The sequence below is a fragment of the Pimephales promelas genome, chromosome 1 (genome assembly GCF_988280905.1).
Source record: "Pimephales promelas chromosome 1, fPimPro1.hap1.1, whole genome shotgun sequence".
NCBI classification, from domain to species: Eukaryota; Metazoa; Chordata; class Actinopteri; order Cypriniformes; family Leuciscidae; genus Pimephales; species Pimephales promelas.
The window spans coordinates 30325993-30352294 of record NC_142769.1 but is presented as its reverse complement, the minus strand read 5'-3'; the positions used below and the strand labels follow the sequence as shown (position 1 = coordinate 30352294).

At 38.0% G+C, this 26302-nt stretch overlaps 2 protein-coding genes across 4 annotated transcripts; both read left to right on the top strand.

Moving 5' to 3' along the window:
- Nucleotides 1-4: 4 nt before the first annotated feature.
- On the top strand, nucleotides 5-16963 carry syt13 (synaptotagmin XIII). 3 transcript variants are annotated; one of them, XM_039690337.2, is made up of 7 exons: nucleotides 7-76; nucleotides 1328-2668; nucleotides 5791-5992; nucleotides 7019-7156; nucleotides 8303-8619; nucleotides 12445-12568; nucleotides 13417-16963. In XM_039690337.2, the coding sequence occupies exons 2-7, from the start codon at nucleotides 2495-2497 to the stop codon at nucleotides 13719-13721; spliced, it is 1260 nt and encodes a 419-aa protein (XP_039546271.1). In that variant the 5' UTR covers nucleotides 7-76; nucleotides 1328-2494; the 3' UTR covers nucleotides 13722-16963. The 3 variants fall into 3 exon arrangements, with proteins under 3 accessions (XP_039546425.1, XP_039546271.1, XP_039546341.1); XM_039690407.2 differs by having other exon boundaries at nucleotides 9-76; nucleotides 12442-12568; XM_039690491.2 differs by lacking the exon at nucleotides 7019-7156 and having other exon boundaries at nucleotides 5-76; nucleotides 12442-12568.
- A 4710-nt stretch (nucleotides 16964-21673) lies between these two features.
- znf408 (zinc finger protein 408) lies at nucleotides 21674-25949 on the top strand. The gene is made up of 5 exons (XM_039690106.2): nucleotides 21674-21809; nucleotides 22541-22752; nucleotides 23010-23074; nucleotides 23628-23878; nucleotides 23970-25949. Coding segments are annotated over exons 1-5 (2325 nt in total). The 5' UTR covers nucleotides 21674-21808; the 3' UTR covers nucleotides 25766-25949.
- The last annotated feature ends 353 nt before the right edge of the window (nucleotides 25950-26302 follow it).

The window sequence follows — 26302 nt, the reverse complement described above, 5'->3', positions numbered from 1 at the left end:
GCACGCTGGTCTGTTATCAAATATTGCGCACATGTCACCACACCGTTAACCAAGTGAAAATGTATGTTCTATGAAGGTAGGTTATTTAAATATTCAGTTTTCGATTTCTCTACGATTCCGATTTCTTAAGTTTTATTTCCTTTTTATTCTTTTGTAAAAATATATATATAGGCCTATTTGAAGCAAAAAATGCAATTCAGATCAACAGCTATATAAAAACAGATGTTTTTACAGATTTGCCCTTTTGTCGTCATAAATGCACTTATTTGGCCCTAAAAAATAGGTCTAGGCTACTAATAGCCTACAAAACATATTAATCAGTCTTATTTATAATAGGGCGATTTCAACCAATCTAATCATCTGTAGATTATATTTAAAGAAAACAGTGTCATAAGAAAAACAGTTAACACTTTAATTTAGAGCTCAACATAATGAAAGCAATAAACTGCTGAGAATTCCTTTACAGCTCTGACTGATTTATTTAAGTCATTCCAAGAATCGGCTCAGGGAACATGACTACACTGGATGTGCAATAGCTGCATTCTGCTGAATAGGTTAATGTGTGAAACATTACCAGAGTAGCATTTAACCTAAGAGTCGAAAATTATCAGGGAAAAAAAAATCATTCATGTCACTTCTTATATCATCTGAAAACAAGTCTAAAACACATCTAAATGATTTTATGAGATATTTGATGTCTTTGATTTTTTTTTATTTGTTGTATCTCAAAGAATACATTTCCCTAAACAACATCAATATTTGTATAATTTATTTGATGCAAAAAAGAATAATAGGCTATGCAAAATACGCTGCATGTGTGACATGTCTAGTCACATCACTCAATGTCAGTACTGTGAATAATCATCTTTCTTACCCTAATGTCCCCAAATGCTACAGTGCAAGGCCTATTTTCCCCTTTAAAAAAAAAAAGTAAGATTAATACATCCCTCCAAAATGGACGTGTTGGCTTTAGGTCAAACTGACAAAACAACAAGCACAGAAAATGTGAAAAAGTCATGTGACTCACATACAGTCACTCCAAACAGATTTAACTTTGATAATAATAAAAAAAAAAAAAGAAAAATGATTTATCATGCCTCCGGCTCCTACAAGAGATGAAATAGGCCTACTGTGGATTCATGCGGTGCACGCCTGTTCCGTCTGCCTATCGCACATTCGACAAGCGTTAACGAAACGTCGAGAAAATCATTAAGTTCTCGCATTTTAACGCCACCGCTTCTTAAAAAGGAGTAATACATACATTTTTAGAATAACATATGTGGCATTTGATGATTGTGTATATATCTATTCTGTATTTGCATTATAGGTTGCAGTGAGACGTTTGTCACCTCAAGATGGCGTCACAGTTCCATTTTCTCTCTGGCGAACTCAAGGTCAAAGCGATCAAACATTGCAGCTTCATGCATTTTTTCGATTACAGACAGCTCCATCTTTAGGCAAGCGTGGAAAAGTCTTACAAATAATCTCAAAAGCAGTAGTAAGAGTGGCCTCATGAAATTATATTAATGTTCAATCAGTATGTCATGCTTTCAATTTATTATTTGCAGGCATAAGCCTAACTGACACACTGTAAGAGAATGTCTTTCTCCTCATCTTTCTTTTTTCAGTGATGTTTCACAATGACAAATACCTATAGGCATCTGTCCAAAGTATTTGTCCTAAAGCATCAGATAAGGCTTTTTTCTGTTATTATAAGTCACAACATATAAGTGTAGAACAAACCATTGTGTCAATAAGCACACATATCTTCACACAAGAGAGTAAAGTATATTCCCAAAACTTGTGTGCATGCAGCTCCTGAGGTGGTACCTAGCAGCATCACAAAAAATGTATTGCCTACATGCCCTAGATGTCAAATATTACAATTAAATAAGCAGTCAATGCCAACGTCAAGGGTTCGATTCCCTGGGAATGCATGAACTGATAAAAAGGCAATAGGTACAGGTTGATTATTAAGGCACCTGCCAAATGCATAAAAAAAACAGCCTGTCTTATACATAACAACACTCCCACGCTTCATTCCCTGATTAATTTTAAGAATCTATCTATATTGAGTGTGAATATGAAGCTCTGCTACAGCACACCCAGTGTGTGAAGGTGAGTTCATGCAGCTCTGACGTAAAGGCTGACGTGAAGCCACTTTGGTGATGAAGGGGGTGGGCTGCAGTGACAGACTTCTTCTTATTAGGAAAGGGGTTGCCAGACATCTAAGCCCCTCCCCTTTGATTACCTCCCTTCTGTCTATGTCTGCCTCTCTCTCCCTTTTGCTCCTTCTGCCTGGCTGAGTTGGTTTCAGACAGTGCATCACACGTGCCACCCTGGGTCTCTCTCCACTCTCCTCCTCTCTTCTCTCTCTCTCTCTCTCTCTCAACATGGAGGCACATCACTGAAGAGTGGATTGTTCCTCCTGTTTTCTCCTCTTCTCTCCTCTGCACTTCATTCGGTGTGTTTGGGTGTCTGTTTCTGAGTGGGAATGCTCGTGTCTGCGACAGCGCTGTTGGGGGCTACGCTGGGTACCGTGTCTGGAGTGTTGACACTGTGTGGTCTCTCCCTGCTTTGTAAAAGCTGTAAGAAGGGGAAACTTGAGAAAGGGGACGAGACTGATCCAGAGAAAGCCAAACCCAGTATCCTGCATACTCTGACACAGGTAAGACTGACACTCACTCACACACACAGCCATGCACCAGCTATCAGATTTGACATTTAAATACACACAAAAGAAAGAGCTTAAAAAAAAACTAAAAAAAAAACTAACAGAGATGAGAGATATTCAACGAGTGAAATGTTCTGACTCACCTGGTGGAAGGATTGAAGTGGCGCTTACATAACACAGGTTAGCTCTCCGAGGCAGAAACAGTGATACTAAAAGGATTTATTTGCATGTATCTAAATAACTCTTTACTGGATGTTTTTATGGAATGAATTACAGGGAACATTATTATGCAAATATTCTACATTCTATATAAATGTAATGGCCATTGTATCATAGCACCTTCTTTACTGGTGCATGGTACTTGGGTGAGATGATTTTTGGATGGTGCTTTAATTACAGTTTCAGACATTTTCATTGACATGAATGATTTTCTTTGTGATATTGATCATATAATTTTTTTCATGATATATATGAAAAAAAAAAATATTGTATATTATATATATATTGTAAATAAAGTTTGATACTTTCCAAAGGAGCAAAAGAAGTTTCTTTAAGATGCAAAGAGATAGAGAGAAACCAGAAAGAGACATTACAAAAAGAGCCAAGTGTCTCTTTTTACAGCCTTACTATGTGTTCATAGAACATAGAATATCATTTCTATCTCTTTGAGGCAGAAATATTAACATAAGCAGAGCTGCAAATCAAAAGAGAAGGATGAAAATCAGCCATCTAAATCAGAATGGCTATCCCATAGAACTGATTGTGTCAAAGAACATTAAATTCATCCAGTAACAGCAGGTTAAGGACTGGTGAGGGACAAGCAGGTTATTATTAGAATCTTCTATCTCCAGAGTGCTTTTATAAGAGGCAATTAGTTTAGAAATTATTTGTACTGTCATTCATATACAAAAACACAGACAGAGATGCTCGTGTACATCACACGCTGGTGTTGTTCGGCATCTAAGCTTTCCCTGAAACAGTCTAGAGTCACGACTCACATAGCTTCACATACTCACATTATTGTTCTTCTGTCATGCTGGGGGCTTTCCATTGACTTGAATTAGATTTATCTTGAGCTAATGATATTTCCTATCTCCCTTACTGAAATATTATATACTGCATTTTTAGATTTAACAAATGATGGTGTCTTTCTGGGGATCACTGGTTGGTGCACAGTGCACACATTGTCATTTCAAATCTTACTATTTTGGGGACATTTGGTCATCACATTTGGTCATTTTACAAAAAAAGGGGAAAAAAAAGAAAATATCATTTGTGTGATTTATAAGCTGTTTTATTCATGGGGACTAAAAATATCACATTACCTGAAAACTGTATACCTGAACCACACACACACACACTCACTTCCTGTCTGTGTTTATTTACATTAATGAATCATCACAGTGTTACATACCAAAAATAAATAATAATAATTCATAATATTCATATAAGCCAGAACGTGTGAATTAAATAAATGTCAAATAACAAAATATTCAAAAAGGGCCACACTGTCACATTCAAGAAAATGATGAACAGAAGAAGGGATTTTCTGGAGTCTTTAAATCCAAATAAATAACACAGGATAGCGTAACCGCTCATACACAAACAATACAAGACAGTACCGGACAAAGAACCAAGGGGACTAAATGCAGGTGAAACTAATCAGTAACTATGGAAACAAACTCGTAAGTCCATTTTAAAACAAGTATATGTGGCAAAAAAAAAAAAAATATTTCTGAAGTTCAATCTTCTCTAACAACATTGTGGACACAACACAACAGTAACAACTACAGCCACAGACAACTTTACACCCATATCAAACCACTAATTGTCACGGGGTGGGTGCAGGCAGAAGACCAGGCAGAGTCCAGAAGTCCCAATACAATGATTTAATCATAAATAAACTGGATACAAGCAGGCGGAACACAGGGTAACATTAACATTGACCGACAAAGACAGAGTAAAACTGAGAGAACTAAATACACAGAAGAATCAAACATAATGGGGTGAAAACAGGTGAAACAGATGAACAGGACGCTGAACGGGAGGCTGATGAGGGAGTGAGTTCAGGTGTGCAGACGAGAGGATCATGGGAAGTGAAGTGCTGAAGACAAGACAGACTGGTGCAGACGGAGGACTGTGACACTAATAGAACAGTGGCACAAATCCCTTTCGCTATTTGATTCTGTGACATTTAAACAGTAAATTCAGTTTTTATGACTGGATTCTGCTAAATCATAGGGCCCTATAATCATTATCTCAGTTTAAGAAAGAGATAATGATCTTTGTGAGTGTAGATTTCCATCTTAAGTCTTTGAACCTCTTTTATATGCCCAATTAATATAAGCTGGGGCAGACAAGAGCATCAGTGGCAAATGCATGAGCAGCATAAACTGACCTTATAGCTCATTTGGGGATTTTGTCTAAAAGACCACCACAATGAAGATAGAATTCAAGTATCTAAAGCATCATATGACTGTGTGTGTGCGTGTATACCAGTATATATTTAGGATTAAGGTCAGTTTCATATCGAATTGTAAAATAGGCGAGCACAGTCTCATTGCACCATTATTTATTATTAATGAAGAGGGGGCGGGGGAAGATGAGAGGAATATAAGAATATCCTCTCTCTCTCTCATTTCTCTGTGCACTGTTTTCAGTTAACTGCCCACCTGAGGGAAATAGAGTGTTCTGGTGTTCATTCATTTTTCATTCATGCATGTTTTTCAGACTCAACACATTGAAACCAGCCAGCAGAAAGCCCCTTAGAGAAATGCCCCTGTCTCATATCTATGACATTGTAAGGTGGTTCAAATCAAGTACTATAATATAAGGTTTAAGAATGATTGGAATTAATTTTTTGTTATCTCTGGGAATTTTTTTTTTGTTTTGATTGGGTCAGTCCAATCTTTTGGTTAAGATCAAGTATTACTGGAATGGTATTACTTGGCATGATCATTTATATCCCATTATGGGATATGATGAAATTTCTGAGCAGGTTGAATACCTAATGATTTGAGTTCTGTTGGCCTAATCAACAATAGTCATACAAAATCATACTATTTCCCTGTAGCTCATCATTTTTTTTTTCTCTTTTCTTTGTGTACATGATTTAGTTCAGTGTGCAGAAGTGCACCGAACCCATCCAGCCTCAAGCATCCTTGAAGTTCCCTAAAATCTACCGGCCCAAATCTTCTGTCACTTCTCAAGAGGTAATACACTACAAAGAACATGGAAGTGCCAATGACATGTCTGCTGCCGAGCTCGACACCTGTAACCAGGCAACAGAACGTGAGGCCTTCTCCCTCCCGTGGCAAGGTAAGCAGATGACAGCTAAAATCTCGCTGGTGGAGGCTTTGTGTGTGTGAGAGCGAGAGAGAGAGTGTGTGTGTGTGTGTGTGTGTGTGTGTGTGTGTGTGTGTGTGTGTGTGTGTGTGTGTGTGTGAGAGAGAGAGAGAGAGAGAGAGAGAGAGAGAGAGAGAGAGATTGGTTTCTCTGTGCATTCTAGAATTTCTAGTCCACTTCAGCCAGTGTGAGAACCCTAATCAGTCAGTCTGAAATCAGTAAATCTGAGGTTGATTTTGTTGATATGGAGCTGAAAATTTTTAATTTTGAACTATTAGTCATTTCACCCCTTAATGGATTAGACGCTAACTGAAATTTCGGCCATTATGCTGTTAAAATCGGTACAGATTTTGCCTGGAGGCTATCGTTATACTTTTATACGCGTACATTGGTCTGACTCATAGTGCACAGCATCTATCATGATAATAAAGATTACATTATGATTCATGGTCAAGGCCCTTATGAGAAAGACTTAATTTGATCCACCCGCTAGCAGATGCAGAGATAAGATAAGAAAGAGCTAAAGAAAAGTGAGTGCTATCTATCTCAAAGAATTTAACTACATGTTTATTGTTGTTTTGAATGCCATGTGCCTTTTATGGATTTCTTTCATTTTTGGTCACACTTTTCCCATTTACATTGTCTAGTTTTGATCTACTGATGAAAAACAGTTCCAGACATGTCTTCGAGCATCTAAAAAATGAATCATAAACGAATCGATGATATTAATTGAATCAGATGAGTAAATGATTACTCTCTTTAGAAAAGCACTAACTTGTAAATAACTACTAGCTTATCAATGTAAAGAGACACAGAAAAATCCCCACCCATAATGGATACAAAAAGATACAAAACTAACTATAGTCTATCATGTTGTTCTGGTCTTAGGAATACAACGGATTTTAGTAAGAAACCTTTTTCTTAAATAGTCTTAATTTACTCAGAACTTTGTTCATTGTTACTGAAACTATACACTCCCAATTTTTTCCTTTACATCAGCTTCCGCAGATGAAACACCCTGCGCATCTGAGCAAACCGGTGCCATGACGACAAGTAGCTCCATCCTATATCCTAAACTGCACTTCTCCATTAGTCTGCACAAAAAGAGTGGAGAGCTACACATCAGCATTGTAGAAGGTAACAAACATGCATCTACTCTACCGTTTCTAGAAAGATAGAGGTGAACCTCAGGATATTGTGTAGCATCCTTTTGGTGATAATTTATGATAACTTTGATCGTATGATAACTTTTGTTGCCATATGATATCTTTGCGTGAAGAACAAATTAGTGTTGCTATTGACAACAACTATTAAAAAGGATTATTAAGTGAAATATAGCTGAAATAAAATAAAATAAACATATTAGATGAAAAACTTAAAAAATAAAAAATAACTTAAAAATAAAGTTTTTGTAGTTGAAGTACTAAAATGACTGAAACTAAAACTCAAATACACAACATGAGCAGAGATCTGTGAAAAGCAGGTTTTGGTGTTGTAATGGTCCTCTTATGGCTCAGTCTCATCCCAAGACGTCATATAACTGACGTCTTGGGACGTCTTGTGACCATACGTCAACATCCGCCTTTTTAGGGTACCCTTAAACGTCGGTTAGATGACGTTATCGGATCCTAACCCTACCCCAGACCTAAACCTAAGCATTAACCTAAACTTACCCCGTCACCTAACCGACGTTAAAGGTAAAGCATCAGTTGTATGACGGCCCGGGATCGTCATGTAACCGACGATTAAGTGTACCCTAAAAAGGCGGATGTTGACGTATGGTCAAAAGACGTCCCAAGACGTCAGTTATATGACTTCTTGGGATGAGACTGTGTTACTCAGACAGATGTGTTGTGTTTTTAGTGTCACTGTACAGCTTTTTTGGTCTGCTTTTGAGGCTGGACCACAGGGAGGATTTGAAACTCAAATTCAAAACTCTCTGTGATTAAACCAATGTTTGAGAGAAATAAAAGCCTCTTTCAGGCAGCTTAAAGCCTCTTAATCACATAATTACCATTTCAATAGTTGCAGCCATGATTGATATGCATCATTATCTGTAATGAGAGTAAATCTGCTTTAAACTCAAAACCTCTATTCTGAACATCCAAAGAGGAAAGAGAGATAATGAGTCATGCTGGCTGAGATGTAGAAAGGAATGAAAAGTGAGGAGGTATGAAAAAGAGATATGCTTGGTGCTGCTGAGGTTTGGAGCAGCTTCACATGGCTCAATTTGTCATCCTGTTCCTTGTTATAATATGACTCATATTCCCCTTTTTTCCGCAGCGGAGAACATATCAGTGGATGCAGGATGTGAGGGATATATATCAGGTTGTGTGAGTGTCTCTGAAGAGCAGAAGCATGCGCAGACAGCAGTCCACAAGCTAGCAGCCCATGTGCAGTGGGAAGAGGAGCTGGTGTTTGCCCTTCCCGTGGAGGGCACAGAAGACACGGATGCCCTAGATGGAGAAGTGGCCCTCTCCCTTCACTGCTGTGATCGATTTTCCCATAATTCTACTCTGGGCACGATGCGCTTTAAATTGGCTGACGTAAGCATGATGTTGGACGCTGACTGCTGGGTTGACTTACAGCCACCCAAACAGGTGAGGAATATTGCTCACAAATGTCCACAAGTGAAATATTTATGAGGACCTATTAGGCTTCTATTATGTTTTTTTTTTTTTTACCTTTTCAACTATGTGTAATGTTGCAGTTTGAGCATGAAAAAGGTCTGCAAAGTAACAAATAACAAAGCCCACCCCAAATGGATTGATTATTCCCTAAAACCTCAATTGTAGTTTTCTTCCAGGAATTTACGTCACAATATTCCTCATCAAGCCTGATTTTGCATTAATAGCGTGTTGAAACTCACAGTTATGGTAAGGGCTGAGGCACTTCCAAAACATGCAAGAAGTAGTTGACCAATCAGAGCACATTGAGCTTTTCGGAATAAGGGGTTTCAAAGAGACTGCGACCGCAATTAAATTGCATATTTCCCTACTATATAGTAGGCGGAAAACGTCTACTAATGTAACCTGTGACTTTGTGAGAGCAGTTTGCCAAAAGGCCATGCGGCAGCTTGCCAGCATCTACGCCATAGCCACAGAACTGTGTTACGAGTGTTGGAGACATAGATGCTGGCAAGCTGCCGCGTTCCCTTTTGGCAAACTACTCTCACAAGTACTGGGCCTGTGGTCAAACGCCTTTTTGACGAATTTGATTCAGATTTCATCGAGTGGGTTAGAGACAAGTATCTGAAGAGCAAGTAGGCGCTCATCTCACCCTGTTAGAGAGAGTGGTGCTGCAAGCCAAACACGAGCCAGTCTTCCAGAACATTACCTGTTTGTACCCAATACATGAGAGGAGATTGGCTCCACCCGGATATTGTAGAATCTCGCAAATGTGTTAGGTGTCTCCCAGCTCGCAGCTTTGCAGATGTCTGCCAGAGAGGCACTGTGCACCACAACGCCCAAGAGGAAGCAACACCCCGAGTGGACTGGTACGCCATAAGTGATGATGGCATTTTGAAATTAGGCTTCATGACACAGTCAATACAAACTTTGTCAGCTGATTATTATCACAAAATAAATCTCATAAGTCATTCTTTAACTAGAGCAGCAAATTTGTAATATAGTAACATGTCAAATGTAAGTATATCAGTAAAATTGAAGCTTAAGGAGATTTTGATAAATTTAATTAATTTTAATTAAACACAAGTGGTTAGGTTTATAAGCACTGTACTATGTAACTATGTAAACTATATGTCTGTGCTGTGGCCTGTGCCACTATTTCCACCAAGAGAGGCACAGACAAATTAGTACAAATCCAGCCTTTTGTAAAATGGAGTTTGCCATCATGATAGTTTGAAAAGCATGGGACATTTTGAAAATAAGACTTTTTTTAATCAAAATATAGATTCAAATATGTCAAATCCAGAAGTTTCCAAAGCATACAAATATTTTATGATTTATTGGTTTTTAAAGTTTATTTCAACTGTTGCAATGTAGACACCACTTTGCAAGAATGACCCAAATATGTGCCCGCTAAATCCCAGACCGACCAGAATAGAGTATCTCAGATGGCTATAAATGGGAATTTAAGCATAAATAACTAAATCACATTAGTGTGGACACTGACTATGAATGTACATAATTATAACTGATTTATATTTGGACTTTAAACAGTGTTTAACAAGTTCATTTGCCCATAAAATGTTTCACGAGTTCACATTTACATCAATTAAACAGAGTAAAGATTATGCGTATTTGGCGTGCTGTCCAGGGGGAGGGCTCCGAGCTCGGAATTTTTGCCCGAACCCAGAGTGCCGAATTTCGTCGTGGAAATCTAGAACAGAACTCTCATCTCAGGCCTAAAAGGAAGAAAAGGAATAGTTGAATAAAGTCGTTATTTTTGTTTGTTTTTTCGCACAAAAAGTATTCTCGTCGCTTGATAAACTTATAATTGAGCCACTGTAGTCACATGGAATATTTTAACATTTTCTTAATTGAATTTCTGGGCCGTCAAGTTTTGATCCCTTAGGCAGTCTATGGAGGACTGATCCAGCTCTCAAATTTAATCAAAAATATCTTCATTTGTGTTCCGAAGACAAACGAAGGTCTAACAGGGTTGGTACAGCATGGGGGTGAGTAATTAATGACTTAATTTTCATTTTTGGGTGAACTAACCCTTTAAGATATTAGGTTAAACTTATTTGGCTTGCTGTCTAGTAGAGGGGCTCGTTGAAGCAGCTTCAACTCTAGCTCTGGTATCCCCCCAAAATCGGATAAATTTATGACCTGATATTTAAAAAGGGCGAGGTACCTAAGATGAAGGTGGAGTTTGGGGAGGTGGAGGGATACTGGAACAGCTGATGCTATAGGGAGAGGTAAGCGGCTGCTTATATACTCAGCCTGTTGATTGAAAGATTAGATTGGCTCACTCCTCCCTAACTTATGTTTAGGAACTTCATTCATCCTGACTGAGAACCTGTGTGCAAGTGTATGACCGTTATTTGTAGGCAGAGAGTTGAAAAAAATCAGCCAGGCAATCATGCTGGAGTTCTGTGTTGGATTGTTACTGATGCAAGTGAAAACATACATAAACACTAAAAAATATACAGTACAGCAATCGAGGTAATGTACTTTTGACACACTTTTCAATTGCCATGTTCACACAGTGGGTGTGAGATGAAGATTTTATTATGGGATGCTTGCTGTGTTTGTATTTCTACAAGTGCAAAGTGCACATATTGACAGTTTAGAAATAGCTCAGACATTTCTTTTGGACATCCACATACGTACAGGATACTGCACATAAGAGGTGGTAGGAGAATAGATCTGAGTTTGTTTTTGGATACTGTCTCGTGGGGTCCCAACTCATAGATTTAAACACGCACATAAACAAACACATGCATGCATTCCACCCCCACTGCTGTGCTATCTGTTGATGTCATAGACCTCAGAGCAGGAGATCTTCATCTGCGTCATCACACCTCCCAGAGGAGATCCGCTTCTAACAGACACACACACACACAGACATGCCAAGAATTACTATCATTGGACCGCAAAGAGGATGAAAGGGAGAGAGACAGAGAACGGTAGTATGCCTGAGTGGGCCTAGAGGTTTTTTGTGTTGTGTGTGTGTGTTTGTTTCCTTGTACACTATGTAATGTGTCAAGGATGAAGAGGATGACGCAGGTTGAACTGGGTAATGAACACCACTCAGAATGTATTTGTTCATATACGACAAGATGTTCACAATTTATTACTTATCACATGATTCATGTTTTTATTCAGGATGGGCTTTGGTTTATCATGCCTAGGATGCTATGACTGTGAATAATGATCGCAGTGCCATAAAGCTTTCCATGTTGTTCGTTTGAATAATATTTATCAGTATTATTTGTCACTGTGTTCATCGCCACTGCACTGGAGTAATATCAAACACAACGGTTTGATAAATCCAATCTCGTCAGACCTGAATCAAAAGCACCAGATTATATTTCAGTAAAATGTTATGTTCTGCTCATGCATCTGATTAAGTGGGGCTAACTGAATTGCAGGGGCAGATTTGAAAAAGGTCATGAGGGTTATGAAATACCATAATTCAGAGTGTTTAATCGGAGGGCTTTGCTGACAAATTGACAATTTAAAATAACCACCTTTTGCCCCGAGAGAGGAACTGGTCACATTCGGTCTGCTTCATAAATAAAACATTTGCATGCAATTATTTTTTACGCATTAGTTCATTAACCCTGCAAGAAATTATTATTATGCAAATTCTAAAATCTCTTTTTATGTGAACACAGAGTTTAAAAGTAAAATTGCCTTACACAAAAAAATGTATTTTTAACATTAATTATTTTATTAAAAAACTTTGACCCAAGAAGCATTTCAAGATTTTCAACCCAAAGTTTTCTTTTTCAGCAGGAAGTGACATCATCAGCTGGAGAGCTACTATTGTCGCTCAGTTATCTGCCAGCAGCCAATAGACTTGGGGTGGTAGTAATGAAGGCTAGAGGACTTCAGTCAGACAAAATGAAAGACAACATAGGTATTTACCACAAACATAACGTCACTCAAATCAGTGCAAACAATAAAAAGACGGAAGTGGAAAAGAGATTCAGCAGCTCAATAATAATCTACTTGGCAATATTTGGATGAATAATTTTGAATGTTTTTGAAAGAAGTCTGCACCAAGGTTGTATTTATTTAATCAAAAATACAATCAAATCAGTAATATTGTGAAACATTTTTACAAATTAATAGAACAGTTTTATATTTGATGAATAAATTAGTTATATGGATAAATTAGATGGATAAAATATATCCATATGACAGTTCTTTTAAATTGTAATAATATTTCACAACATAACTGATTTTACTGATGCAAAAACATTCACAAATCTTTATTATTCCAAACTTTTGACCAGTAGTGTGCATGTACACACTTGAAATATATCCATCAATTTTACAAACCACTTGTCCTAAATTAATACATACAGTACATACATTATTAATGTCATTATTTTTAACACAGTCTCATCCCAAGATGTCATATAACTGACGTCTCGGGACGTCTTTTGACCATACGTCAATATCCGCCTTTTTAGGGCCCCCTTAAACGTCGATAGATGGCGATCCCGGGCCGTCATACAACTGACGCTTTACCTTTAATGTTAGTTAGGTGACGGGTTAGGTTTAGGGTTAGGTTTAGGTATGGGGTAGAGTTAGGATCCCATAACCTCATCTACCGACGTTTAAGGGGGCCCTAAAAAGGCGAATATTGACGTATGGTCAAAAGACGTCCCAAAACGTCAGTTATATGACATCTTGGGATGAGACCAGGTTGTTATTTTAGGTGTAATAAAGAGAGTACTGTACCTGTATGTTCTCTGATAGATCTATCAGTAAAGTTGACCTTGAAACATCAAAACACCAAGCTGAAGAAGAAGCAGACGCGGCGAGTGAAGCACAAGATGAATCCAGTCTGGAATGAGATGATGATGTTGGAGCTGCCCAGTGAGCTTCTGGCTAAATCCAGCGTGGATTTGGAAGTACTGAACCTGGCCAGTCCCGGGACCCTGCACCCCCTGGGCCGCTGCATGCTGGGGCTCCACACCTCCGGCACCGGCCTGCAGCACTGGAAACAGATGCTAGATAATCCACGCAAGCAAATCGCAATGTGGCATCCTCTATACACCTAAGAATGTTAATAATCTCCAAACCACCACCTACATGCAATATCCTTGGGTTTTTACAATAGTACTCTATCCCTGTGCAAAAATATGTAGTTCTCCAATATACTAAATATTTAAGTAGATTTAATGAATGAACCCAGCTGTTATCATTTCGTAAAATGAAACTAACTTCTCTGCAGGTAAAGGCTAAACTACTTGTTACAGTAGATTAGAGTATTTTAATGTAAGCAGTGCTGCAATTAACTTTGGTGTTGTTATTAATGTGTGTTTAAAATACTCAATGCTGTTTTAAACTGGTCCGAGTTGGAGCCATCCTGAAATTAGTCTAATGTGGTTGGAACACTTAGAGAGACAGCAAAACATTCAAACATATTTCATTTTTTAAGATTAATATCAAACATTTTTGTTTTCCTGCTATTATGGATTCTCTTAGTCCCACTGTCACAGCTGGAATGATGGAGCCATGCTCACTAACTTTAGATTGTGGCAAGTATCTTTACAGTAGTAACACACTAAACAGGGTCTCAATACGGCAGCTTTACTCTTCTCAAGATGCACGCATACAGAAATAAATGTAAATTTATCACAGCCTTCTAATTGTAATTTTTATTTTAAATATATATATATATATATATATATATATATATATATATATATATATATACATAAATAACAGGATGTTGTAAAATGTTGACATTTTGTTTCATTAAAGGGGATACTTCACCCAAAAATGAAAATTCTGTCATCACTTACTCCCTCATGTTGTTCCAAACCTGTATACATTTCTTTCAAAAAAAAAAAAAAAAAACACAAAAGAAGATATTTGGAAGAATATGTGTAACCGAACAGTTGATGGCCCCATTGACTTCCATAGTATCGAGAAAAATATATTATGTTATATGTTTGGTAACCCATTTTATTCAAAAAATTCTCTGTTGCCCAGTTTTAATTCCAGAAATGTATCTGTGTTTTACCAGGAGTGTACATTCTACAGAGGACATGCCTATAACAACTGACGATAATAACAGTAATATACTAGTCCACGCCAATTTGGGTCTCAACTTTTTTATTTTTCTCTCTGGAATTGTTCCTGATGCATCCCTGGCAAACAACCCTACGTTTGTTAGTATTTTTATTTGAATAGCTTGATACCTAACAGAAATTCTCCCTAACACTATTGGCTTCAATGTCCTTTCAATTTGAAGAACTTTCTCAAACACAAAACAAGTCCCTACTATTTCATTTCTGGAAGCTGGGCTAAATAACAAGCACTGTTACTGCATTTAGATATCAAATTCAGACAATAGAGAATACATGAAAAGAACATTTTGGTAATCACAAAGTAATCACACACTTCTATAACAAAGCAAAATCTCACAAGCCTAGAGAAGTCATTCAACTCATTTGACATTTAGAAGGACATTTTTTGATTAATACCTTGATTATAATCACTCATTCATTGAATATGCAGTGGGCCAAACAGTATTTAGTCATTAAATCATTGTGCAAGTTCTCCTTGAATAATGAGAGAGGTCTGTAATTTTCATGATGAAAATTGCAGACCTCTCTCATTATTCTAAGTAGGAGAACTTGCACAATGATACTCTTCAACTATGAGAGACAAAATGAGAAAAAAAATCACATTGTAGGACTTTTAAAGATTTTATTTGTTAATTATGGTGGAAAATAAGTATTTGGTCACCCAAAAAGAGGCTCTTCTGTCCTCCTGTAATATGTTACCTGTAATATTGGCACCTGTTTGAACTCGTTATCTGTATAAAAGTCCACAGCCTCAAACAGTCACACTCCAAACTCAACCATGGCCAAGACCAAAGAGCCATCGAAGGACACCAGGAAGAAAATTGTAGACCTGCACCAGGCTGGGAAGAGTGAATTTACAATAGTCAAGCAGCTTGCTGTGAAAAAAATTAACTGTGGGAGAAATTTTAAGAAAATGGAAGACATACAAGACCACTGATAATCTCCCTCGATCTGGGGCTCCAAGCAAGATCTCATCCCGTGGTGGGTCAAAATGATAATGAGAGAACGGTGAGCAAAAATCCCAGAAGTACACGAAAGGACCTGATGCATGATCTGCAGAGAGCTATGACCAAAGTAACAAAGGCTACCATAAGTAACACACTACACAGAGAGGGACTCAAATGCCCAGCGCCAGGCGTGTCCCCCTGCTTAAAGGCCAATTTATACTTCTGCGTCGAGGGTATGCCGTAGTGTACGGCGTTGGCTACGCACGTAGGTGATGCCTTGTGAGCATTTATACTTCTGTGTTGCTCTGCAGTACTGCTCCGAAACGTTAGTTGGCGGCGGAGGGTTTTAATGTTCCACTGTTTAGATTCCTCGAGTTGCGGCTAGGTTACTACAAGCCTGAAAGGGAGCGGATCATGTTGGAGTTGGAGCTTATTGAGGTGGAAAAACAGTTAATTTTAGTGAAATTACTAAAACTGAAAGGCAGAAATAAGAGAAGACGTCGGAGGAGATGGTACGAGTGGAAATGCGTGAGAAGGTACGTGCGGAAATGTGTAGGAGGAAATGTGATGCTACCAAGCCGACCAATCACCGATCTTCCATGGTCCGCGCGTCGTTTACGAACTAACACATAGTATAACATTATAACTTTCAACACACATTCAAATGCCGTTTAGTGTGTAAGTGTAACGTTAGACCAAGTGAAGAAGCGCTGCGTTACCTCACAAGTTGAATTCGTCTAACGTTAATAAACATTCAGCTCATTCCTGCGTCATCAACCTACGCCTTTGTTATTGTTGGAAACTGCGCCCTCTTGTGTCGGAAAAAAACTACATATTGTGCCTAAACACAATACTAACCACAACTGCTTCACTAACCAATGCATCCAAATGCCACTAAAACGAATTGTATGCATCACATTTTAAACCCTTCTTCGGAAGGAATGCATATTTTGTGCTAAACGAACACAATAGTCATTCAACCACATGGCAAATCACTCAGCTGTATGCAGCTGTAGCCATATGACAGTTTTCAGCCGTCTTTTTGGCGCAATGTTATCGGATTTACATCATTTCTGTGCTTGATACTTTTCCAGAGAGGGATCCCTGTTAATCGTTGAAATCTGATCCATCTGTATTCTGTATGACTTACTGCATAACACTCTTGATTCACACAGACAAAAATGGATTTCTATTTTTAACCCACAGATATGCTTGAAACAAATGACCTATGTTGGAGTGAAATAAAAACTCTTGAAAATGTGCTATTTCTCATGTGTTTGCTTCAGAGGTTTGATGGATCTATGAATAGATGGTCAGGCATGATAGATGACACACAGAGGAGAAAGAGGAAGCAAGGAAGTGACAGATATCCAGGCCAACAGCACCTCCCACAAACCACACCAAATGAACACACGCTGATGAATGTATCAGAGAGGGAGAGAGAGAGAATGGAAAACAAAATGGAGAGCGCGAAAACACAGGTGACAGCAGCAGCGCTTGATAAGAGCAAATTAAAGTCATCTTTCTTTTACCTTGCATTTCTCCCGCTCATCCTAAAACACGTGTCATTAATGTGTTCTGTGTGGTTACTGGTGGACACGGAAGGGCACAGTAGTCTTATGTCTGTAAAATCAGAATGGACGGGTCCAGTGTCTGTGTGCTTGGCAGCCTTGAAAATGGCAGTAACTGCAATGCATCACTGATGAGCTTCTTGCATAATCCCACTGTTAAAAAAAACAAAAAAACTCCCACCTGCTAGATATTGCCCTACCAGAGCTAAAAATGATTGTGCTGGCTCGCTCTTCCAGGAGGAGCTGTGTGTGTAAGTGAATGAATATGTGAACACACTACACGTCACATAATAAATTACTTTAAGCTTGCTGTCACTGGCAAGCATGCTTAAACACAATATGAATGAGAAACAGAATGAAAAGAAATTGCCTTATTTCAGACCAATGAATTCATAAGTATGTTTTGCTATACAAACAACACATGAAATATAAATGTAGGTAAAAGATGCCCCAGAAAATATTCCTTTCAAATGCTGAATGGCGTGAGGCATGAGCATTGCTGTCAGACTAAACAAGGAGAGAAAAGGCTACTGCATAAAACTACCTGCTTCATATCATATCATCTGTCTCTTTCTCTCCTTTGTCTTTGTGTGGCATCAGCCGGAACAAACAGAGACAGAGGGAGAGGAGCAGAACATCCTGAATGCACACAAATTCACCATGGCATGAAATCTAAATGAACAGTTCATCTATGTGACTCACTTGTTTTCTCTCCAATAGGCTAGGGATAATTGCTTGAGTAGTGTACATTTAATTAAATAAAATGTGGAGTGTATATATGAGGATGTATACTAGACAGGATCATTGACAGGCTGATTTACAGTGACACAATGCATGTAAAGATGTGGCAGAGTGCAATTTTATGACATGGTAAATAAAAAGCTTGCATACTCTTCTGCTTCACTCTCAAAAGTATCTGTCTACTTCACAACCACAGAACATACTATTTGGGAATGGTATAATCAGGCAAACTGGGATGCAGTAACAATGTAAAAGAACCACAAGCTTGTTTCAAGAATGAAGTGACTCCCTCCTCCAATTCACAGCCCTTTTGATATTCAGAACAAGATCTAGATTATGTCAGAAAAAGGAAATCCAAGGCACTCTTCTTTAGAAAATTAAAAAGCCTTTATTGGACTGGCTATATCATGATAGAAAAGTTAAAAACATGTGGGGGGAAAAAATACAACCCACGCGTAGCGGCACAAACAGCCTTCTTCAGGGTAGGCTATATTTTTTCAAACAAACAATTCCTTCTATTTTGTATTTTGTAGATTCTAACTGGATTGGGAACACCTGAATGACAAATAGCCTGCATATACAGAGAAGGTCCACTAGGAGGTGGTTACAAATATATATATATATATATATATACATACAGATAGATACAGATCCATACAGATCTATAGATAGGCTACATACAGATCTAGATTATTTTTAAACCATGCTGGATAACATGATAACTTGCGTGCTGCTACCATACCAACTACCAAGTAATTCAAGACAGTACATTTTTTAATTCAATACCGGTAATATATTTGGGGGAAAAAAGAAAGAAAAAAAAGGGTGTTCAGTTAAATTCAAAATAGATTTTTTTCCCTAATGGTCATTTGAACTGCACTGCATGTACAACCACATCAGTTAAAATAATGTGAACAAACTTCCATAAAACATATTCATAAAGTAAAGAGAGGCTTTGTCAGTAAACAACAGTAATCAGATAAAAAGATGCAGTTTTTGACCACTTGAAATCTCCCTCCATAATGTACACGTCTCTCACAAGCACGTATGGGCACAATGAATCTTCATTCAAAATATGAGTGTAGCTCCATTCAGACAATAATGATGTCAGGTTCCTTGAAAGCCCTGTTTCTCTCTTTTTTATGTTCAAAAATAAGCGGTGAAGCAGTGAATGGGAGGATCTGAAGCAATCTGCCCTCTGAGCCTCTTCTGGGTTAGACTGAAGATCATTTCTGCATTCAATACGAGGGCTGGTTGGTAATTTACAGAGTGACTGGTTTTAGACCATCTCCTCATCCTCGACAATCAACTCATTACTAACAGACACAAGATGTGCAAGTCCTTGACAATTCGACAAACCCAAGGCTGTTTGATCAATTTTACCAGAGTTGTGAGATCAATAACTGGGACAAGGGGAGACAGAGATAAGAGGGAAAGTAACAGCTAATGAAGGAAGAAAAAAACAGAAACAAACAGATAGAACATCAATGCAGAGACAAACACATTAACAAGTAGAGAACAAGCATTAGCTGCTTAAGATATGCACTGCGACTGAATGTGTCCTCTTAGAAGTTGTTCTACTCTGATGACTATTGTGGTCAAAATAAATGTCAATTAAATGTAAAAAGCATATAGAAACCAACTAGGTTCAAATTTGCCATGTGCATTGTGCACACTCTTTGCCTCATGTGCATGATTCACTGGCGTATGTTATATAAAATAAACATGGTTGTCTTGGTATTTTTATTTTTTTAATTAAAATGTAATAACTTTCTCCACCTCCAAACAGACTTTTCCTTTTTTGTCCTATAAAAACGTGTCATGTCCTTCCAAGTTCCCTCCAAACACCTGGTTCCATTCACAGTTTCTGATCACTGCTGGGTAGTAACTGATTACATGTAATCTGGATTACATAATCAGATTAAATAAAAAAAATAATTATTGTCATTAGATTATATTACATTTTAAAAATATTTGTAATCAGACTACAGTAACTTTTCTATTGATTACATGGTATTCGTATGCCAGTAATGCCAGTATTATTTACAAACTCATTGATCCTACTTCTTTATTATGTCTTAAACTTTCCTTTCTATAAAAGTCTACTCCAAATATACGTTCAGAAGTCCTTCAGGTTTGTGAAACTGCACATACAGACCCTCCACTAGTCATGAGCCTTTATCACTGAAAACTGAGACCCACAGCTTTTGATCTCTGGATTCACACAAATCCTTTCACTTTTAACAAGTGTTTTTTCTCAACATTGCATCTAATGAGCTCCTGAGGAACTCATTACATTTTATTTTAATTATCACTCCGTGAGTCCTAGAACCATGTATTACAGTTTTTGAATGGCTTTTGTCTTTAAACACATTAAAATGTACAAATTCCTGTCATTTCATATTTACATGGAATGCAGGGATTCCTTTTTTTTTTTAGCTAAACCCTCTTAAAGTCCTTACAATTAAAAAAATTAAATTCAAAAAATAAAATTTTAAAACAATTAAAAAATGAATAGTAATGTAATTGTCCATTCTAAATCAAACTGCAACATCTGTTTCATAGCATAACAAAAGGAAAATGTGGCCCTTATAGCCACAAACTTGTTCATATTAGATTACTGTAATTTATTTCTTTTATTAGCCTACGATATTGTATCTCCATAAGATTCACATTCATGGTAAAGAAGGCCGGGTCACTTACATCATCTAAAAGTCCATTACTTTCAATGCACTTTCTTCAAAATGCTTACATCATTATCATTATGCCCAAATACAAAAGTAGCAAATAGCAAAATAATCTGATAGGAATTGTTTAGTTTCTAAGAGGCTGATGGAGTGATAGAGCTGTTGTTGTTTTGTTATTGTTTTTTGGAATATTACATTTGCAACTAAATTGACGTACACCAGTTACAACTTGTTAAATTTAAATAATGTAGAAAGATCAAGCAGTAGATCTTATAGTTTTTTAGTGTTTTGTGTTGGTACTGACACTGTAGGCAAACCAGCGTGGAAACACCAGATTAAAACACATCACAATATTGGTAAATAAGAAAACAATAGATGGTGTTTTAGCTTTAAACTATAATTACTTGGCCCTTTCTTTTCATCCCCAATACTTCCGCAAAAACCATTTGTCTGTACCTCAGGCTACTCCTCTCTCCAGCCTGAAGGGAAGGCATGTACATTAGAGATGTGTCTCTAGCGCCACCATGTGCTAGAAAGTTTGTCTGCCTTTATGTTGTTTCTGAAATCTTTTTAATGATTAAAAATGAAAAAAATAAATAAATAAAAAAATAAATCTCAGAAAAATATCATAGGCTACACACAACTACTCCATTCACAACCAGGAAAAAATCTCAAACGAAAGTAAATTTCATGTTTAATGTTTATAAGTATTTGATTTTAATACACAGATAACCATCAACATTTATGCACATCGACTCTCAGGAAAAGTATATTTTATTTCTGTAGTTAAAATACATAAAGGACGCAGACACTTTGCCAACATGTGTTAAATTCATAATGTTAAATTACAGTCATGAATATCTACATGAATATAACATGCACAGAAATTGTTATATTGACATACATTCAAACCTAAACGAACATTTAGCTTTATTTGGAGAGCGACTCCACTGCAGCGGTAGTTGTTTCTAGTGGGAACCGTTTCTCTGTAACAGTAAGCTACCTGACTTCCGGTCGATGCACCGTTGGCTGGAGAACGATAATTTTCCCGGAGTTTTTGGGTGGATAAACAAGACCCTCGAGTGGGCAGAGGAAATATAGTCCTGAGTTGGTTAAAACTTTTTGTCAATCTCATGTTTATGTTTGCAGATTCGACCAGTTCTCTATTCGATGAACGCTGGGTTTTAGCACATTCTGCATCTAAAGACGCTTTAAACATAACGTACACAGCAAAAACAAAACAAACAAAACGTATTTTCTGAATATCTATACGAAATTGCTGTTTACTCCATAACGTGTTTGTCCTCAGCTAGCTCTGCTCTCCATAATACTTTCTAGATTACATACTGCATATTGCTTTATAGACTTACTAACTGGGGAAAACTAAAGTCTTGAATTTACCATTTTTTAAAAGAAAATTGTTCATTTCAAATTAAGGACTGCATTTATTCGAATCGCAACAAGCATTAACTTGTATTACGAGCATTAATTCGTATGGCATCTAACCAACCATGCAATTCACAGTACAAAAATCACCAATAGTTGCAGCCATTAATTTTATTACTGTAAAACCATAGTAAATTATAAGGGACTCTCCTTAAAATAGTGTTAGACATATTTATATTTTATGGGTCTGAAAAACAACAATATAAGGAAATAAAAATAGAGTTAACATAATGAAAAAAGATATGCACAGCCAAATAACAATTATTTATCAAGTATTAGTTGTTTGTTTTGTAAGTGCTGTCCATTCACCCTTGCATGTCACTACGGCTTTCAAAATGTAAGCATGAGAGTACTGTCTTGACTTATTGCGGTGTTTGTTATTTTTAATCTAGTGGCAACAGACTTTTGGAGGGATAAATGCTCCGGGAACATGAGAGACTCCATCCACAGTGTGCTGGGATCAATACCGCGAGGGCTCACCCTGGGTCCTTCTCTGGCTGAAGATGGACAGTTGGGTCTGTGGTGTGTTGGGCGAGTTCTTGAGAAAGGCACTCTGCTAGGTCTGGAGGAACCTGACGAAATAACCAGGAAAGAAAAAGAGGAGGTATGCATACCACTGTGTTTTTAAATTTCATTTTGAACCATACAACTGACCGGATGGTTTGTTTAGCACCACTACAGCAAATGTGCTTCAAGACATTAGCAGCATTTACTTAATTTACTCCTCACCTGATATTGCTTGTATGTTTTTAGCATTACTATGTTCAAATGGGACTACAAAAGCAGTTTTTAGAGCTAAATAAGATGTTGCTGTGATAATTAATAGCTATAAGTAAGTAAGTATGTGCTCTTATTCTCCAGGGGTTGCAAAATGCATGCCAAAATGTGTTCAAAGGAGAAATCTCTGAGGAAATGTACTGGATGAGGTAAGTTTCTCCAGAATAGACCTGTCACTATCATACATTTTGTGCTGATGATTAATACTGTTTTGTTCATGCATTTATGTGTGTGTGTGTGTATATATATATATATATATATATATATATAATATTATATTAATTAATGTATATATATATATATATTTTTTACTTGAAATAATACATAATATAGTAATGAACATTATAATAAATTAGTCCCACATGATTTACTTTAAAGATGTGAAAATGTATATTTATATAATATAATATGATATAATAAATATATTATAAAGTGCAGTGTGAAATTAAACCAACAAACCTTCATTATGCATGAGGGACGAGTTTGAATATTTGACTATGGCAAAATGTGATAGAAATTTAAACTGCTTAATTATTGCGATTATATTCAATAAATGCGATTATATATAATAACCGCAACTAGGCGATTAATAAATTATCGCAACAGCCCTAAGCCAGAATGAATGAATTATTATATTTAGCACAGTTACTATCTTGCATATCAATACATTATATAATCAGACTTGTTTTACTGCCTCCACAGGTTTGCCTGCAGCACTCAAAGTGAGGAAGAGAGCAATGTCAGTGTACTTGAGGTGGCTGGAAGATTGGGCCTCAGGGTCTGTCGGGACATTCAACCAGGAACAGAACTGCTCCTCTCGGAAGATCAACAAGAAGCCTCTTTTGAAGAAGAAATTCTGCAAGTAAAAGCCTGTGAAAGCAGTAGTAGACCAAACAGAGATCAAGATGAAGCTCTAGAAGCCATCACTTTAGATCACCGCTCTGTCTGTTCATGTACGTTTATACCTGATATTTGTGCTGTGTAAGGGGTCCATGATATAATGTTATGCTTTTGAAAATATGTGAAACTTTTGTCTTCTAACAGATCCTGCCCCACAAGAGAATACAAAACTTCCTATCAAGACGAAAAGTCTTGTGCTGGACTCTAGAGCCTGTAAATCCAGTGTCCCGGAGCAGAATGGGGTGGATGAGGCACACGAGGAGAGTGAAGCTGAGCAGATCGATGCAAGAGAAGAGATTCAGAGTGTCAGTGTGAATACATCACAAGCCCAGAGTTCATCAGAACATCTGAAGCCAGAGAGAAGCCTAAGAGCCAGCTCTCGCCTTGCCGCTAAACCCCGAAAAGTGCACTCGTCAGCCAACCGTACCTGCAAACGACAAAATCCAATGAACAGGTCAGACCTAAGCAGCAAGAAAAAGCTCTTGAATAACAAAGACGGCACAATGCAGACGTTGTATAATAATGAGGATTCCAGCATTGACCAAAATGAGCAGGATTTTCCTCACTTTATTATCCGAGAGAGGAAGTACAAATGTCACGAGTGTGACAAGAGCTTCTTTCAGCTGTGCCATCTCAAGAAACACAAATTCACACATCAAAATCAAAAGCCGTACATGTGCACAGAGTGTGGTAAACCATACAGTTCACAGGAGAGCTTCCAAGCCCACCTGCTAATGCATCGCGGTCAGAGGCCGTTTCAATGCCAGCACTGTGACAAAAGCTATGGCTTAAAACGGGACCTCAAGGAGCACCAGGTTCTCCACTCAGGCGAGAAACCATTCATCTGTGACATCTGTGGAAAAGCTTTTGCTCGCCGGCCCTCGCTACGCATCCACAGAGAAGTCCATCGGACAAAAGAGCCAGACTACCAGGCTCCCAAGGTCAAGTGTCCAGAGTGCAGTAAAGAACTCGCCAATTCTGGCTCTTTGAGAAACCACATGCGTCTGCACACGGGAGAGCGGCCGTACATCTGCCAGCACTGTGACAAGAGCTTTCGCCAACGTGGCAATCTGCTGGGACACATGCGCATCCACACCGGAGAGAGACCCTACAAGTGCGACCACTGCGAAATGTGCTTTTCTCAAGTTCCCGAGCTGCGCCGGCACCTGATTTCGCACACGGGTGAGGTGTATCTGTGTCCTGTCTGTGGTAAGGCTTTACGGGACCCTCACACGTTGCGGGCCCATGAACGACTGCACACAGGAGACAGGCCCTATAAATGTGAACAGTGTGGGAAAGGGTACACGATGGCAACCAAACTCCGGCGCCACCTAAAGTCTCACCTGGAAGAGAAGCCACATGTTTGCCAGGTGTGCGGAGCCAAATACACAATGATGCAGAGTCTACAGCGGCATCTGCAGTCGCACAAACATCACCCGGACTCTGGTCACGCATTGCCGACACGAGGTCGACCCAAAAGGGCAGACCAGAAAGCAGAGGGTGAGCCAGGTAGGACTGACTGCAGCACTTTGGAAGAGGGACCGATGGTTGCGTACGTTCAAGCCTCAGAGGACTTCACTATGGTGTCTCACCCAGAAGGGGCCATTTTGGGCTCTGGTGCATACCACCATGGCACAATTGTTTTGGAAAAAGGAGAGGAGAAGGAGGTTGAACGTATTGAGCTCAGTGAGAATATCATTGAGATCATTGTCTCCAATGAGAATACCAAGTGTATAGTTGTGCAAGAACAGCCTTCTGACTGTATAGAGATTCAGGAACAGGAAGCTAATGCTGAATGCATAGTTGTGCCGGAAAATGATGCCAGTAGTGACTGTATTGTAGTTCCAGAACAGGATGCTAATAGTTGCTTGGTCATATTACAAGGTCAAGATGGTCTAAGTTCTGTGGCAGAGACTGTAGAAATAGAGACGGGGCTGTGACACTAAAGTGTTTCGTTTTCAAACATAAACTCTTCACATTATGTGATGTCTCACACTAAAGAAACAACAACCATTGTGAAATAAATGTATAAGCTATGTTGAATTTATGTCTTGCTGTTCTTTGATTCTTTGATGGGTTTGCCGTTTGTATTGTATCAGTAAATATTGACTCCTCTGCAGAGTGGACCTTGTTTCATCACTGTTTATACAGACATTGTACAAGTTTATCAGCAAAACACAGCTGTGTTGGGAAATGAGCTAATACAAGAGGAAATTCAATTATATATATATCTTTTATGTTGCAAATTATCACATCTTTCACATGTCAAATGTTAAAGTAAAATACTGTGTATGTACTTTTTATATAAAAACATAATGATTATTATTAGAGGAAACGATAAGCAGTAGATACCCAGTAGATAAGAGCTAATGGAGCTCTTCAGCTACATAAAGAGGGTCATGATTTCAAGATGAAAGCTAATTTTTTCGATTAGTAACAAAGATGTATCTACTCTTAAATAACAAAATATGGAGGAG

Coding starts and splice junctions, on each gene's coding strand:
- syt13 (XM_039690407.2), top strand. CDS start 2,495: ATGCTCGTGTCTGCGACAGCGCTGTTGGGGGCTACGCTGGGTACCGTG. Junction 7,157..8,302: donor ACACATCAGCATTGTAGAAG/GTAACAAACATG, acceptor TTTTTTCCGCAG/CGGAGAACATATCAGTGGAT. Junction 12,569..13,416: donor CAAAATGAAAGACAACATAG/GTATTTACCACA, acceptor GTTCTCTGATAG/ATCTATCAGTAAAGTTGACC.
- znf408 (XM_039690106.2), top strand. Junction 23,075..23,627: donor GAGGAAATGTACTGGATGAG/GTAAGTTTCTCC, acceptor CTGCCTCCACAG/GTTTGCCTGCAGCACTCAAA. Junction 23,879..23,969: donor TCACCGCTCTGTCTGTTCAT/GTACGTTTATAC, acceptor GTCTTCTAACAG/ATCCTGCCCCACAAGAGAAT.